The following is a 17865-nucleotide window of genomic DNA, read 5'->3' on the forward strand; positions in this document are numbered from 1 at the left end:
TACGTGCCTTCAGCAAAAATGATCAGAACCTAAAGTTGTGCATGCAATATCAACTGACCCCAGGGGTTTACCCCCTAATGAGATAAGAGGGGTCAAACTTACTACTTTTCAATAAACTTTGAAAAAATGGGAATCGGTAATATAGGCAGGTGGTGTATGCTCTTTTGAGGTTGTTGATCAAAAATTTGGTGTAATTTTGGTATTTGATTGTTTATTGGTAATCCTAGTCATCTAAAAGCAATTTACAAAAGGTTAAGAATAAGAAATGTCAAACACAAGCATGCAAGATATCATTTTATACGTATTTCAAGGTCAGTGGCTACAAACTTGATGTGATTCTTGGTCCTTTTTAAGGGGTCTAGTCCGGAGGGTGAAAAATTACTAATTTATATTACAACTGAGATTATTTAGACATCGAATATTTCTAATGAAGTACTGCATACAACTTAAAATTTAAAATATTTGATATAACTATTCTTGTTTATTAGGTACTTATAAAGTACCATAGGCTATCGCTAATTGCGGAAATTACATGAGCTCGATAAGAACTCCGATTTCTCACCTGTGCCGTGAATTTAGAGAAATGATTTTTCCTTTGTTAAAATCATAACGTGTTGAAATAACCAGTGTATCAAACAATGAATGCCACAGAGGAAATGTCACGTATGCTTCGTCTCCTCGACACCATATACGGTATATCAATATACTCATTATTTTGAACTCGCACATGTGGCATACCAGTACAACAGTAATGTCAGATTTAGCAGAAATGTATGAATATTCAAATAAGAAAAGTGTAGCAATATTATTGTGAAGTTCTGAAATATACCGAAAACTGCAAGAGTGTGATATAGTGTGCTCATGCACGTGTGAAATCTATCCACCAATTACCTTAACAAAACACCCAAACCCACTGGGATGCTTTTTGAATTTGACACTTTGCCCAGTCGACACATAAAATGAGAAGCACGAACTATGCGGCAATGACCCACACTGCTTGTACGAGGGGGAGTGTACATCACAAACTTCCCCGCTAAGTACGTAGAACGAAATAAGCGTCCTGCAAAGATATGACAGGTTATTTGCTGTAAAAATAACATGAAAAAAATATTAGGCATCAATAATATAAGCAAAGCTACACACGTCCACTTCATTCCAGTAACAACGCTTTCCCCCTAACTGCATACCAGTAGACTAGCCCGGGAAACTGTATACTTGTATTGGGGAGTTCTAAAAACGTCACCGCCTCAAAGCGCGAGAGGCGGGGAATGACAGTAAAGGGCGTGGTTTTTTTTTTTTAAGAAAACTCCGTAATCCCACAGTGCTCTACTGCAGTTAGCTCGTTTCTTACTCTTTTTTCCTTGAAAAGAAGATAAGCAAGCGTGGGAGGGGATCAGACAGACACTGAAAGCAATGGACTACACCCACCGGAAACATAGTCCGCAATGAATTAAAATGGAAGAAAACAGCTGTATTGTAACACCTTTTTGATCCAGAAAGTGGGGACACAGTTCATCTCACGGATTTGTCTTATATGCGCATTCGGATGACTTTTGTCTATATGTACATTTTAGAAATGTAAAGGTATGTGGCACATAAAAGCCTGTCAATGACGAAAAACGGGGAACTCAAGTGAGTGGCGTTTCCCCCCCTCCCCACCACCCTTCTGCTGCTCCCGGGAAACCAGCAAACGCGGCCAAAGAGAACAAGAGGGGGCAGTGCGGACACAGTCGTATTGTTTTAGGATCATTTTACATTTTTGTCGGCGAGTAAAAGAAGTCGTGAACAGGAAAGGTCTTGTGGTTTATTCGTCAGAGACAGCCGGCGTTCTCGGTTGGGACGCTTCCATCGCTGATAATGGGCGGACAGTGCTGACATTCCTTTCCGACAGGCCCCTTTTTTCTTTCTCCTTAAGTGTGAATCTGCGCTTGTTTGGCAACGAAAACTACTTTACACCTTGGCTTTTTACCATATCTGTATTTTTGCCTAGGACCCACTCGAACGCCCGGAATGATGCCGACAATACCTGCAGCCTGACGTCTTGAGACATTTTTTGACATTTCCTCGTTTGCCAGAAGGAAGAGGAGGGGAGGAAACTCAGAATCCACTCACCCTTCATACATGGGCATCCGCGGTTTCCCCCCAGATATTGAGAAATAAAATATTTTAATGGGATTGCATTCGTTCATCGTGCTCCACCGCCACCACCTTTAATGAGAAGATGCCGATTTTCAAGAGGTTACTGCGGGTGTCCAACCGCTCCTTCCTGGCCTTCATTTTCTTCTTCTCCTTATCGACATCCTGTCTCTATTTCATTTACGCCGCCCCTGGTATAGGTAAGAATACATTTGTATCTTTCTCAGGCATATTGCTTCACACATCTTTAAGATGTTTACATTTTTAAAATTATAAATTGACAAGCGATTGTGTTGTTTTTTTTTCTGTGGACGTTGTCTTTCTGCATTTTTTTCGAATGCTGTCTGTTAATAGGATGCGAGGAAAAGTTGGGCTGATATATGCCCTTATCATTTCTAGGTGTTTTGGGGGTGACTAAACAGACCCCTCTTTTCTGTATGCGCTCGCGCCTTTACCTCACAGGTTTATTCTGTAAACTGGAGAAACGAAAGGCCACAAACAGTTGGTTCGTACGTTATATCCCAGCAGGTCCTCGGTTTTCCTACTGTTCATTTTATTGGCCAGTACAACCAGTAAGGAAGGACTCGTTTAATGAATCCAAATTAGGATCAGTGACAGTGTAGTCACGCCTTGGAATGATTGATCCACCTAGAGGCGCAGTGTGCATTAGTGAGGCCAGCACACGTGCGAGCCCATGTATACAGGGGGTTGTCATGTATTCTTCACTTGTATATTGGGGATGTACACATCATGTTGACAAAATGAAATTCCAATATTTCCTGTAGAACAGTTTATATCGAAAAGGCGTTTTAACAAAATTAAATACCCTGTTCATTGGAACTATTTAGTTAGCAACCACGCATGCCAGATTGCAGATATTTTCAGTTTCTGTTTTCTAGTTTGTAATATGCACAATCATAAATTTTGAGAATCGGCACATTACAGTAAGATCGAATTGAATACCACGCATAACAAACCCATATTGCAGAACATGTAAATAAAATACCTGCCAACAAAAGGAAAGAGCTGCTCATTCCAAATTCAGCCTGATTACATCTTGCCTGAAGAAGGGGCCTGAGTTGCCTCGAAAGCTTGCATATTGTAATCTTTTTAGTTAGCCAATAAAAGGTGTCATTTTGCTTGGCTTTTCTCAATATTCATAATGGCTAACACTGTACAACACCCTAGTACTACAAATTCAACCTGAAATACTATTTTTTTTACAGGCTTTTTTCTTTATCTCCTGCACATGTTTATATCCACTCTTTTAGAGTTTCCTGACCAAGTAGAGTTAGGCATTTAGAAATGGTTGATGCTATGTTTAAAGTGTGGTTTGTTGTAAATTTTCTTGCTGGTTATAATTTTATTTTACCTCGAATTTACTACGATGTTATAATGCAAAGTCACCAATTAAATTTTTTACAGCTTGCATTTCCTTCAGAAAAAAATATTGAGATTTTACTTAGAAGCATAAGTCCGCATATCCATGCTCTGCTGTCAAATACCCTATTTGAAAAATGTAGGCATGGGTAGCTTTTTAAAATAACGTTTTGAGTTTGCACCACACACACAAAAATGCAACATATTTAAACTATTTTTGTAGTGAAAATCCTATCGTTTGTTATCTGTGGAGGAACGGTATAATCAGGTACAATGCTTAAACTGTAGTGTTCATTGAGGTAACTTGTGAATTTCAGACTTTGATGGAGGAAACCAATTGATTTAAGAAAGACTTCATTGAGTGTTCCTGTTGAATGTTTTGTTTTTATAAATCTCTTTTAAAAAATCTCATTCATTCATTTATTTTTGAATGAAGTGACATTGGTTTTATTTAAATATGATATCTTAATGCTGTCACATTGATCTTGTTATCTTTGGGGTCTGCTAAGGAGTCATTGTTTTTTTTTTTATCTGTGCAAATTCTTTTTGAGGTTTCTTAAACATTTCAGAAGCATATAGTGCCAATAATTTTAAGTTTCCATAGTGTAGAATCGTTACTGTCAGCACAGAGAATAAGGACGTGATGAACGTAGGGTTCTTTTTCAATTGAAATTTAAATAGTTTGGATTCAGATTGACAAACTGTTTATTAGGCAAATCCAAACACACATACAACTCATTCGGGCTATGACTGTGTGTTCTGTTGTGGTAGAATATTTGGACCCACTGAAGTTTTCCTATCAGGCAATGATTGAAGTGGAAGATGTAATTATCTGTCTGCTCCATAAGGCTTATTCTCCCCTGCATGATGTGAGGATTGTTGTTTTTTTTTTTTATGACCAGTTTATGTCCTTCAGTACCATCCAGCCATCCCTGTTAAGGGTTAAGTTCAGAGATATGCAGGTGGATAAGCCAGTGGTGCCCTTGTTAATGGAATATAGGTCCATCAGACTGTAGTTTGTAACTACACTGGAAAACTATAAAGATCACTCCTGTCTCCTTATCTCCTTATGCCTCAGACTATAAATATGACACCAATTTATCTGAAATTTTCAGAACTGGAACTGGTTATTGATTCCCAGTGCACCAAACAACCTCTACAACCAGCCATTCTATTGTATATTAAGATGGTGCATTAAGATGGGACACACTTAGCTCCGTGATGTAGTAGCGATGGAGAGAATTAGGACAAAATGGAGTGCCATTATGAACAACTAGCCAACGCACGGCGTAGCATACGCCGCATAATTATTTATTGATGTGTGAACACTTCCTGAAAGACACGGTTGTCCAAATGGGGTGGGTTTGAGGATACGACTGTGAGTGAATGAAAAGATGGAACTCAGGAGAGAGCAACATACAATTGTCCGTGACTGAAAACTGGCTCTGTCTTGCGTCTTGCCTGCCATGGTCGGCAGCCTTAGTGAATTATATATATATAGATAGATAGAAGATTATACCATAGAATGCACAGCGTAATAGTAAACTAAATGTAAAAACATTGAATAACACTGAGAAAACCTTGAACAACAGAGAAAACTTAACACTGCAAGAGTTCGTGCTATAGTGCTACTTTTGTGACTTTTAAGCACAGGGAAAAAAAATGAACATTTGAAAAATCCGTAATTTAATAAACCACCAAGAAAAGTAACATTGCAACAATGCACGCTACGAACCGATCGCTGTAAACAGAAGTGAAAACAAAATCAAGCCCAGTGCATTCTTTAACTGCCTTCTCTGCCTTATGCGTCCAGCCGTCTCTCTCTCGCGTGCCTGTGTGTGTCTCTCTCTCGCGCGCCTGTGTGTGTGTGTGTGTCTCTCTCTTGCGCGCCTGTGTGTGTGTCTCTCTCGCGCGCGCCTGTGTGTGTGTTTGTGTGTCTCTCTCTCGCGCGCCTGTGTGTGTGTTTGTGTGTCTCTCTGTCACGCGCCTGTGTGTGTGTTTGTGTGTCTCTCTCTCGCGCGCCTGTGTGTGTGTGTGTGTGTGTCTCTCTCTCTCTTGCGCGCGCCTGTGTGTGTGTGTGTCTCTCTCTCTCGTGCGCGCCTGTGTGTGTGTGTCTCTCTCTCGCGCGCGCCTGTGTTTGTGTGTGTGTGTCTCTCTCTCGCGCACCTGTGTGTGTGTCGCTCTCTCTCTGGCTTGCTCGCTCGCTGCACAGGGAGAGACTGAACACGTGCGAAATCATCGGCGCACAGGGCTGCTTAGTGAATTGTTGGTGGGCGGGGCTCTGTCTTGCGTTTTCCCTGCCATGGTCGGCTGCTTTAGTGAATTATATACAGTATATAGATGCTGCATATCCTCTTTTTGACACACCAACACTGGGTACTTTGTGTCAATGAATTATTCAGCATAAGTGTGTCCAGAAGTGCTGTTGGGGCTTCTTCATATCAATGGCAATGTGCTTGTGTAAGTTAAAAAGAAAAAAAAGTACAAACTGGCCTTGCAGATGGACAGAAAGTAGAAAATAAGAATTCTAAAAATTAAAAGTATAGCATAATGCAGTACATTTTAATGCTTCTCTCTTGACAATAGATAGATAGATAGATAGATAGATACTTTATTAATCCCAATGGGAAATTCACATTCAATACTGTACTGTCAGGCCTTATAATTATTTTTACTCACAAGCATATACTTAAGGTTCATAAAATAATTACAGTACATTGTCAAAATGTTTAGAGGCTGTTCGTTTCCTCGGAGAGGTGTAATGTTAGGAGTTTTGTCTTCATCTGTTAATACCTGACAAGATTGAGATTAATAAACAGGATGAGTCAAAATTATGTTAACACTAATGGTACTGCTATGTGTATACTTTTTGTGGACAATTTATGTGCCACCAGGTCGAGACATTCCTCTAAATCATCTTGCACATATAAAGTATGTTTTGTGAATAAATTGTTTCCGCCATTCAAATTTTAACATAATTTTGACTCGCCTTGTACTGTATCTAAACATCACTATTAGCCTGTTTAAGAACCCAATTATTAGTAATGTCTGCATAAATATATGTGTGCATGTTGTGTGATCCACTAGGGTATGGATGCAATAAATGCTCTTTATTGAGAGTATGTATATAATTTTTTTTTTTTTTAAGTACCGTAGGTTTACATCCATATGTCCGTCATTGCTTATTTAGACTTGAAACCTAAGTTACCACTAAAAGCAAGAACTACTAGACATACATTCTTCTGGTTAAACATGGTCTCTGATTCGTGTCTGTTTCTTTGTGATCTTAAAATTATTTGTGTATAATGTTGGAATGATGTCATGTATTGTAAATTGTGCTGTTAAGTGTATTTTCCGCTTGTCATGTATATGGATGTATCACCAAGAGATATTTATTCCTAGTGTTGCCTTACTGTAATAATGTTCAGTTTCCTATGTGACATTAGAAGTTGAAACGGTTCGTACTTGTAGTTGATTGACATTGGGGATATAACCACTTTAAGTTAAACTGTACAGGATTTTTAAATTAAATACTGATCACAATCATGAACTGAACTTCAAGCACTTTAAATATGTTGGTGTTAACAAAAATGTATTTGCCCATAAAGATACTAAGCATAATTCTTTAATTTGTTAGAAGCAATTGAAGCAACATGGAAATTTTTGTAACATTAGTTTAATTGTTTTATCACAATTTGGCTGCAAGGTTCACAATGCTTTTGCCCATGCACACTGAAGCAAGCTCTGGCACACTGTGATCCTGTACATTAGAACCATTTCATCTCCATCAGTGAAGAATTTATTTCACATACTGTATGTCTGTATCCAGTTATATATCCTCTGATTTTTTTTTTTGTTTGTTTGTTTTTCCCTTCATTTACTGATAGAACTATATTGTGGAAATTTTATGCTTCATACACAGACTGCTTTTTGGCTACCCCACATACCTAAAAGTGTGATAATTTTGCATTTTCATCACTTTTTTTTTAATTGCATTTTTTTTTTATAAAGAGCATTTCAATCAATTAAAAAGGAACAAAAAAAATGAATATTTGCTTTTCATGAGCTTGTTTCTTTTGTAGTTTCTGCAGTGTCATTTGTGATTTATCATAGAATTAGTAGAAGAGTGGACTCCAGTGATCTTATCAAATGTTAGTCAACAGTTTAACATGCCCATTTCATCTTTAGCAACACTTCTTCAGAATTATGCCTGTCTTGTCTTTTATGTAATTTGAATGGTGTTTGTTTTACTGAACATACCAAGTCCATTGCATTTTAATAATTTTTTTGTTTGTATTTATGTGATACTACCGATACATGTTGTACTTTATAAGGCTGGATGGTTCACATACCTACTACAACAGGCAGAATATGGATCATGGACAATTCTTAATATGTCTCAGCATGAAGAGTGGTTACAGTTTGATAAATACATTCTTCCTGCTGATTAATGTCCTGAACTGTTTCATAATGTCATATAAATGTAAATAGTGGGGAGGTATAGAGATCTCAATTTTGAATATTCAAGACTTAAACATTGAAACATATTCTAAACTCAGATCTGTAAGGCTTTCATGCCTTGAATTATACATTTAGCCACTTTTTGTTTTTAAATGCATCTTGTACTTTGGAGTAGAATACTCTGGTCTACTCGGAATGCTGTATGATGAAACTGATACCAAGTACATGTTCTTATGGGGCAGAACTGATCTGAAAAGGGTACCCTATGGAGGGGTATTAATGCATATACTGAATTTTTAGATATCTCTACCAATTGTCTTATTTCTTTGGTTATAATTAAAAAAGAGAGAACATTAATAATTAGGATGCATAGCCTTTATCTATTTAAAAAAAAAAAAAAGTATAGATTTTATAGCAAATTACTAGGAGCAGAGTTGTCAGTAAGTGCTGTGAATATTACAGTATGAAACTACATGAAAGCATGTTTACTGTAATTGCTGTACAGTACTCTATAGTTCCACTGTAAACACCACTTAAGTAATTTACCGTAAAATAAACTTAATTTACAGTGTAAAAAAAAGTTGTACTTTTACAGTATTCAATGAACACAGTTCAGAATGATAAGCTTGTCATTATAAACGTTTATCTGTTATACACACACACGGCCTATATCAATTGTTAATATAAAATGAAAGCAAAATGTAAACCTTTTTTAACAGGAGTAGAGTACTTAGTGTTCTCTGTTTTAGGCATGGAAAGATACTCTGGTTAAGAAAAGGTTATACGTATTGCCGTGTGGATAAGGATGTGTCTACGATATATGTTGTGTGTCAGGATGACCAGTTTATTAAAAACAACCCACTAGGGCTGTGCTATATCCTATTGTCCAGTTTAAATTTTTACGTGACGAAAAAGTGTGTCTCCCGATATCAAAGATAAACGTTCCTTTGCGCACATAGCAAAGCCACAAGCCCAAACAGGTTAGAGAGCGAGAGCAGCGTATGACCCTGTAGGTCCCCTTTGAGGTACTAAATCGTCATCAGTTCAATAGTGTGAAAGTGATTTGGCTACAACACGGCAGACCTCCAGCAAAGCACAGTACTTTGCAAAATATGCAAGAAACCTGTTACCGCTAAAGGTGGAAACACAACGAATTTGTTACCACTTGAAGCAAAAATACACTGTCCAGAACAACCAGGTAATGAAGGCACACAAGGATATACTGGCAGCTGGTGATGTGCGGCCAAAAAGTGTACAAATAACTCAAGTATGTATCTCTGGAGCATTTGCTAGTTGCACTCAGTATGACAGGAGGTGCAAACGGTGGATGGAAATGACTGATGTGGTTGTTATGTTTGGCCAAGGATATGATGCAAATCTAAATGGTGGAAAGGAGGGCTTTAAGCAATTGGTTGAAAAGCTCGACCCAAGATACAGCATTCCAGGTAGATTTTGTTGTTCTCCAAAGACAGTCTTGCCTGCGATGTGTAAAGCATGCTGCGACAAAATTTAGCTTTAATTTTAATAAGCTGTCAAAAGAAAAAACAAATAAAATCGCTGTTTGAAAAGTGCCTGGTTAACATGCTGCGCACACCCCACACAACTTGGTTCACACAGGCAGTTTTCTTGTTCCGCTACGCATATAAATAATGGGGGGGGGGGGGCAGCGGCTTGCTTGCTTGCTTACTTAAGGTTTAATGAGAAATACTGAAGCCTGTAAGATTATAAATTACTTTTTTGTAAACTTTTCACAATAAGGATGGCTACTTAACTCTCGAAAGTGTTTACTTGTACGGTTCTAACACTGACATTCTAACTTGCCTCATTTCATGGTATATCCATTTTAAGTTTTCACAAGAAATAGAGGCAATGTCACAGTTCCAGCACTGATATTCTACGTCATTTGATGATAATCCGAAAAGGCAACTGCTGTTATATTTTTTATAAAAAGTTACTGTTTACATTTTGACTGAAGGTTTGTTTATATCTAATCTTAAAATTTGAAGTTAATTTTATTTGTTGACAATATTGTGCCGGCTCTGGAAGAGTTACAAAGTTAAATTACTTTAGTTGAACAATTATAATAACTAAAGTGTTAAGCAGTTATGTTATGCTTAAGATTTCCAGGGAAAACATTACCTTTGTGCTTATGTTTGACTTCTGCTGTGTCACACTGTATACAATGCTGTGTTACTACTATTGCACTCTAATGCTGCACCCGCTGGCACTATGTGGCAACAGATTCACACTTTGATGACAGACTACCTAATTCAGTGACAGTAGTTCATTGGAAAAGAAGGATGGAAAATGCCCTTCATTTTGGTTGCTGTAATAAATGCTGCTGCCTACAAGCTGCAATGACTGATAATATGGTGTTTGGTATTTTTGTTTCTATATCATAAATATAAATTTCGCAAATTTCCTTGAAATGTCGTGTTATAGTTTTAAGGCTATATCGCACACCCCTACAACCCATCCTAAATTGTCTTCCACAACCACACAAGGCCTGCAGCATTTGGGGAAATTTGTTTCTTTACGATCTTTAAATTTCTTTCTCAATAGCCTTTATCCTTAAGGGAGCATTTCCACAGACTGTCTGCAAATATAGAGTTCTCCACCATGAATAATACAGCAGAAAATGTAAGAAAAGTCCTGAAAAATTGTCTTAACTGTACAAGGTAACCCACTTAAAAACTGTTTTTTTTTTTTGGTCTGGTTCACATTACTCAAAAATAATCAACCTGAGGTGAAAGGCTATAATATTTTAAATTGTATCAGTTTTATACAACAGTACTTTGGGGAAAATAGTCCGTCCAGATTCTGAGGTTAACAAAGAAAAGCTAAACTATGTTGTCTCAAGGAGGTGAGTGCGACAGATTTTATTCCAAATGCATTTATTCCCAGCAAAAAAAAAAAAAGTTAGACATCTCTGGATGCACTTCATTTTTCCTCTAAAGTAAAGTGATTAAATGTAAACAGAAGCATAAACTGCTATCAGTTGCATATACCTACCTACGCGTATAGCTACAGCATAAGCTCCTACAGCATAGGCTCTATGCAGTAATATAAATCAGCCTTAAGGCTGCCCTCATAAACAGACATCTTTGGACATATAATCTGGCACTCTATTTTCTCAAAGCAGAAATAAGTCCAAAGTCCTTCATCCACTTCTATTGCCCCACAGTGTTATGGGCACTTGAGTAGCAAGCTACATCTAAAAACTGCTAGATGAAATAAGATGTAAATTTTCATTTTACTTCCTTTAATTATTTCTATTGTGCACACACATTTGGATTATCCATATTACTAAACGAGAATGGTAAACCGGATGGACGCAGGGACATGGGCCGTGGACGCAAAAGACGTAGTGCGCAGGCGCCACACAAAGCCCCCCTCCAAGCACCGGAAAATGAGAAATGATGCTCCGCGCCCATAGCAACAGACCCATGCAACAAAGCGCCAGATGAAGCCCATACCACACGAAACAGGACACACACAAAAAAGAGGATTCAGACCCACGACACACAAAGCCCCCCTCCACTAACAGAAATAAAAAATGAGGCAGCGCGCCCCTCAAAAAAAAAAGCTCGATTACTTATCCATTTTACTCACGATAAAGAACAAACAAGTCATGCATTCACAATCAGAAAAGGCTCCATATTGGCAGTCAGTGCGATCGTCCTTATTAACGTTCCATATTACTAACTATAATGAACAAACAAGTGATGAATTCACGATCACGGGTGCAAAACGATACGGCTCGAGTAACGGGACCACAAACACGAACCCGCATGAAAAAAAACAATACACGTCGGCACCTACAACGCGCTTCTAAAACCGCGGAACAAAAAATGTTACGCAGACAATTGGCATTACTTTCAAAAGATACAGTTGGTACAAAACATGCGATATCCAGATCCAGAATATAACAATTGTTTTTTACAACTGGGAGATGGTACACTCACCAATACAGATGGACTTCACCCAGATATTATTACAATTCCTCAAGCCTATATCTGCGACGACTTAGTTACGGAGATATTTGGAACAGCAATCTCATTAGACCAAATACCCCTTTTAACACAACGAACTATATTATGTCCAAAAAATATTAATGTTGATCACATAAATAACCAAGTCAGTGCATTACTTCCTGTAGAGGCACGGCTCTTTCTAAGCTCTGACAAAGTTGTCTCTGCTGACAACAATGACCATCTTAATTTCCCCTTACAATATTTGAACACTATTAACCCAGCCGGATTACCACAACACAATCTTAACCTTACAATCGGAACAATAATAATGCTATTAAGAAACCTTAACACTAAACAAGGTTTATGCAATGGTACACGTTTAGTCGTCAACACCATGACACACAATGTTATTGAGGTTAAACTTCTTACAGGATCACATGCTAACAATACTGTTCTGATTCCTACAATTGACCTTACAAGTTCTGACCCAGAATTACCTTTTACACTTAAACGGCGACAGTTCCCCATTAAACCTGCATTTGCCATAACCATCAACAAATCACAAGGCCAAACCATGAACAAGGTTGGCATCTACCTCTCTGACCCCGTTTTTGGACATGGACAACTTTATGTGGCCTTCTCACGAGTTCGACGTTCATCTGACGTTAAAGTTAAGGTTATAAATGATCCATGTCAAGAGAAACTCATTCAAGAACAACACACCATCTTTACTACTAATGTTGTGTACAAAGAAATTTTCCGATAAATCTTTACACTGTGCCTTGCAATTTATTCTTGGCTTCCTATATGCGTCATCTACACCTTCACACTATGCTATATCTCATACATTCATCACGCTATTTATAATTACCCAACACCAGGGGTTGGCGAGCGAAGCGAGCAGGGGGTGGAGCCCCATAGTGATTTTTCTATTATGAAAATTGTGTAATGATTTTTATTACGATGCATTTTAAAAACATTCTTTTATCCCCTTTTAATTGTCACAAAAACATACAAATGCTTACAATTTTGAAACAATTGCATTTTCAGTCTTAATTGTTAATTTCTGTAAGTTATCACACCTTAACCTTTAATTACAGCTGTGTCTATGGCTTATTTGTATTTTAAGGTTATTTCTATTAGTGAAATGAGACGAAGTTTAGCTGCACCTACTGCCTGATGCCGCCAAGCTTACAGGTTTGTGGTTTTTTAAGAACACTATACTGGAATTTATAGGTTTAGATAATTGATTTTGGGTTGACTTGTGGTTGGTTGTGTTTTTAGCATACAGATCAGATTTGTTACAAGAAGTGTTGGTGATGGAGAGGCATGCCTTTCAGCATTTTTATTCTGTAGACTTTATCTCGTGGGTTTTCAGAAGGCAAAAAAATAGAGTTGCGGTACTTTTTTTCACTCATTTGGAAAAAGCTCATCTGTCTTCTATTGTTTAATTAATAACTGATATTGTACATTCAAGAAACCAGTTGCTGACCCTGATAATCTGAACAATTTCCAACCAATTTCAAATCTGCCATTTTTATTTTAAATACTTGAAAAACAGATGTACTTGTACCTATGCTGAAACTAACTGGTAATGATCTATTTGAGCAGTTTCAGTCAGGTTTTTAGTACAGAGCTTTGGTTAAAATTACTAATGATTTGCTAATGGCCACTGATTCTGGGCTGCTGAGTGCAATGTTTGATTCAGTCTTCCATAGTATTTTGTTAGACAGATTAGTTTCAATTAGAATCTGTGATATTTCTTACACTTGGTTTGCATCATATCTCTATAGTCATACACAGTCTGTTCAACTCAAGAATTTTAGATCTCAGCCTACCCCAGTCACTAGTGGTGTTTCCCAAGGCTCTGTTTTGGACCCTCTTTTATTTATTGTCTATCTTCTATGCCTTGGTAATATCTTTAGGAGATATGGCATTCAGTTTCACTGTTATGCCGATAACACCCAGTTGTATTTATGTACAAAGTCCAATTCTGCCTTTCCTCTCCTCATCTTTTCTGACTGATTATTTTCCAATTTTCTCAAACTTAATGATAACTGAGATTCTCCTCATTGGCACAAAATCTACTCTTTCCAAACTTGACAGTTTTTCCTTGACATTTGATGGTTCAATAGTTTGTCCTCCTCAGGTTAAGAGCTTGGGTGTCCTCCTCGACAGCACTCTTATCTTTCAAAGTTCATAATAACAATATTACCCTGTCCGCATATTCTCACCTTTGCAATGTAAATCATCTCCATCCATTCCTCATACATAACAATACTGCTGTTCTTGTACATGCTCTTGTAACATCACATATAGATTACTGAAATTCTGTATTGGCTGGCCTCCCTCACAAGCTTCTGCATAGACCTGGTCCAGAATTGTTCTGCTTGAGTTATTACCGGGAGAAGAATAATGTTGAACTCTGTAGAATACATTACTCCAGTTCTTTGTGAACTTAATTGGCTCCTGGTTCAGTACTGTATTAATATCAAGATTCTGCTATTAACATTCAAAGTTCTTCATAGCCTGCCACCTACGTATCTTTTGGCTCTTCTACATATTTATTTATTTATTTTTGTTCTTTATTTCACCTTATACACTTTCTTGTATTAGGAATTTGTTAGTTTTCGCATACCCCTTGAGGTCAGAGCGCAGGGTCAGCCATTGTACAGCACCCGTGAAGCAATTACAGGTTAAGGGTCTTGCTCAAGGGCCCAGCAGAGTGGAATTTCTTTAGGCAGTGACGGGGATTTGAACCGGCAACCTTCAGGATACTAGCACAGATCCTTAGCCTCAGAGCCACCACTCCTATTTATACACCCACTTGTGCACTTAGACCTTTTTACTTAAATCTCTTAGATACACCCTTTGCTCGTTTATCCACCATGGGGTCTAGATCCTTTAACTTTGTTGCTTCTCATCTTTGGAACTCCCTTCCTCAAGATATCTAAAGCATTGATTCCCTTCCCATCTTCAAATCCAGACTTAAAACTTAATCTTTTTAAACTTGTCTACTCCCCTTGATTGTACAGTGATGAACTTTTATGATCACATATATAAAATGTTATTTTAATTGTATATTGTTAATTTTCATTGTATTGTTTATTTTTTAGTATTTATATCATTTTATTAATTCTTTGATTTGGCAAATTTTCTTTTGACTTTTTGTAAGGTGTCCATGAGTGCCTTTAAATAAAATGAATAAGGTTGTTTTTTTTTTTTTTTTTTTTTTTTTTTTTTTAAAAAGCCTTTTGCTTTTCCTAAGGCCCATTTATACTTAGAGTGCATCACAGCTGTTAGGGTCCACTGGTGTGCGTGTTATGTACATTTCGTCAGAAGTTGTGGTGCTCAGTCCCATGCCATGGTGTAGTAACTCAGTTTATTGCTCCACTTTCTTTAATATAAAAATCAGTTTACTGATCACTGGGTGAAAATCATCTGATTTAGACTGGCGACAGATCAGTCAGATCATCATTGATTTAAACTTAACAAATTAAATTTCTTAATATAAAGGCCATGAACACTAATGTGTTTGTTGTAATGTTCACAAAGCTTTCCTGGGTAATTAAGATAGCTTTGTTTATGCAACCACTCCTCAGAAGAGTACTTGATGTCATTTTCATTTGTATGAGGTATCCCACAGATGTAGCTGTTCAGATTAGGAAACAATTACAATTACATAGTATTTTCAGAGTATCATTTGCAACTTGTAGAACAGGGGTTCTGAAGTTCAGACCCGGAAGACCACTATGGCTGCAAGTTTCCTTTGCCACTAATTTTGCTTTTAATATTACTCCTAACCTAATTATTCAAGATATTATTTCTCTGTCTGTTTTTTTTTCTTTTTTTCAAAAAAGACAAAACTTGCATGGAGATATTTTAATGTTTTAAATTTATTTTCAAGATTTTCATTATCATGGTCTTAATTACAATTTTCCAGGTGTCCTGGCCATTGTTTGCTAATAAGGACACTAGTGGGTATAATACTTAAGTAGCTGCAGCTAGGGCTATGTGATAGTCGCATCATTATTCCAAAAGATCAATGGTCAAAACCATCTTGGTTTGGGGAGGTTATGATTTAGAGACATGCTTGTGTATTATGAATAATTAGCTGTTTTACCCTTGTATCACATAGAAATTGTTTACACTAGGTGGTGGAGTAATAGTGCGCAGGCAATTTACCTTGGGGTGCAAGAGTTAGTTTTGCTGTCTCACAGTAGTTGGTTAATTCCAAGTTCATTTCAGATAACTATAAATCACAATGTCATATTGGCATTAAACTCTCAAGTTATATCTGCCTCATTAAGTGGAATTGAATAAATGTCTACCAACAGGAAACTGGAAGTTTACTTTTACTTATTCAAACACGGTGGTCTCCTTTCTCTTTCTACCATCTTCTGGGCAAAATAAAAGTGACTTGGCATGTGTTACAGAAAAAAATCTTACTTTGTTTTGTCATGGCTTGGCTATGGCTGATTTTTTGCCTTTGCTTATCATGCATGCAAATGAGATGCTGTAAAAGGTGCATAATGCTGAGTGTTGATTGGTATTGTGAACTTACAGTGTAAGATGTGCATGCAGAAGTACAACAGCACTGGCTTAAAAAAAAAGTAAGGCACTGCTTTTATATAGAGTAATTGGTTTATTTCACATTTATTATCTTGTGTACACAGTTCAGTTACATTCCTATTTGCACGCAAGCACTGCTTGAATTGGAATCATCTCCCAAATTATTGTTTATTTTTATACAATGGAGTATGGGGCTCCTCTTTGAAGGCTGGTGGGTGTGTGTGTGTGTATTATGATCTGATATTAATCCCAATGAAGCATCAAGCGCCACACATACTGCCCACAAGACCAAAAGACACACTGTCACTTTGTCCATTGTTAAAATCTTAACTATATAGGTAAAATACAGTATAACACCACAATGTTTAGACTCTAGCTGTCCTGCAACCCTGCCTGGGACTACACCTAATTTTGTTGTATTTCATTTTGTTACAATGACAATAAAGATATTCTGATTCTGATAAGCATGTTAGGAAAACAGATGGTGAATTAAAAAAAAAAAACCACTGCAACATCGTTTACAAGTGCATTAGGCTGGTGATCAGCACCCAATGTATCGGCTGACATTCCATCACACAAACAAGCAGCTTTAGGGGACTCTTGAAATGGGCAAACAAGACAAAGTCTCAAAAGAATTTGAACTTGTGTGGTCAGCTATCTAAAAGAGTGAGAAACCATGGGCACCCACTGTCAGCAGGCACCACAGCAGTATATACCTGCACGCATCCAGTTGAAACCTTTCGTCTGATGCACTGATCAGGCTGCCTTCCCTCAACTGCAGTGCAGTCTTGTTAAATTAGCTAAAGTAAGAAATCCCACATGCCTTCTGGTGCGAATACAGTAATCCCTCGCTACTTCGCGGTTCACTTTTCGCGGATTCACGACTTCGCGGATTTTTAAATACAAGTGATTGCCCGCCTATCGCGGAAGTTATGTTCCAGACCCATCAGCAACAGGAGAAAATCCGTGATATAGAAAGACCATATAAATAAACATTTTTTTAGTTTAAGCCTTAAAATACCCATCCCACATGCTTTAAACACATGTAAACTTATAAAACACACTTTGTTAACACATATGATATGTGGATGTCGGGCTAAGGATATGAGTAACATCTCACTATTATAAAACATTTTAACTTCACGCAAGACAAGACAGTGAGACAGGAAAATTGGTGATGTACACCTAAAAGCCTGATTGTACAGGCTTTTAAATTATTGACACGCAGAGCGACAAGCAGCACAAACCCAGCACAAAGTCCACTTCTCCTTAGCGTTCATTCAGCTCCCCACCCCCTTGATAATGCGAACTGCGCTTCCGGGGAGGGGGGGTTTGAGCGAAG

At 37.6% G+C, this 17865-nt stretch overlaps 1 protein-coding gene across 2 annotated transcripts in view; it reads left to right on the plus strand.

Moving 5' to 3' along the window:
• The first annotated feature begins 1292 nt into the window (after positions 1-1292).
• Positions 1293-17865, plus strand: part of b4galt6 (UDP-Gal:betaGlcNAc beta 1,4- galactosyltransferase, polypeptide 6) — a 116371-nt gene continuing 99798 nt past the window's right edge. For both annotated transcript variants that reach the window (XR_007935360.1, XM_028803626.2), the window contains exon 1: positions 1293-2336. Coding sequence is in view for 1 of the 2 variants with exons in the window: in XM_028803626.2 (XP_028659459.1) it covers positions 2222-2336 (115 nt within the window). In the remaining variant the exon portion in view is untranslated. The remainder of the gene's footprint in view (positions 2337-17865) is intronic.

The sequence above is a fragment of the Erpetoichthys calabaricus genome, chromosome 6 (genome assembly GCF_900747795.2).
Source record: "Erpetoichthys calabaricus chromosome 6, fErpCal1.3, whole genome shotgun sequence".
NCBI classification, from domain to species: domain Eukaryota; kingdom Metazoa; phylum Chordata; class Cladistia; order Polypteriformes; family Polypteridae; genus Erpetoichthys; species Erpetoichthys calabaricus.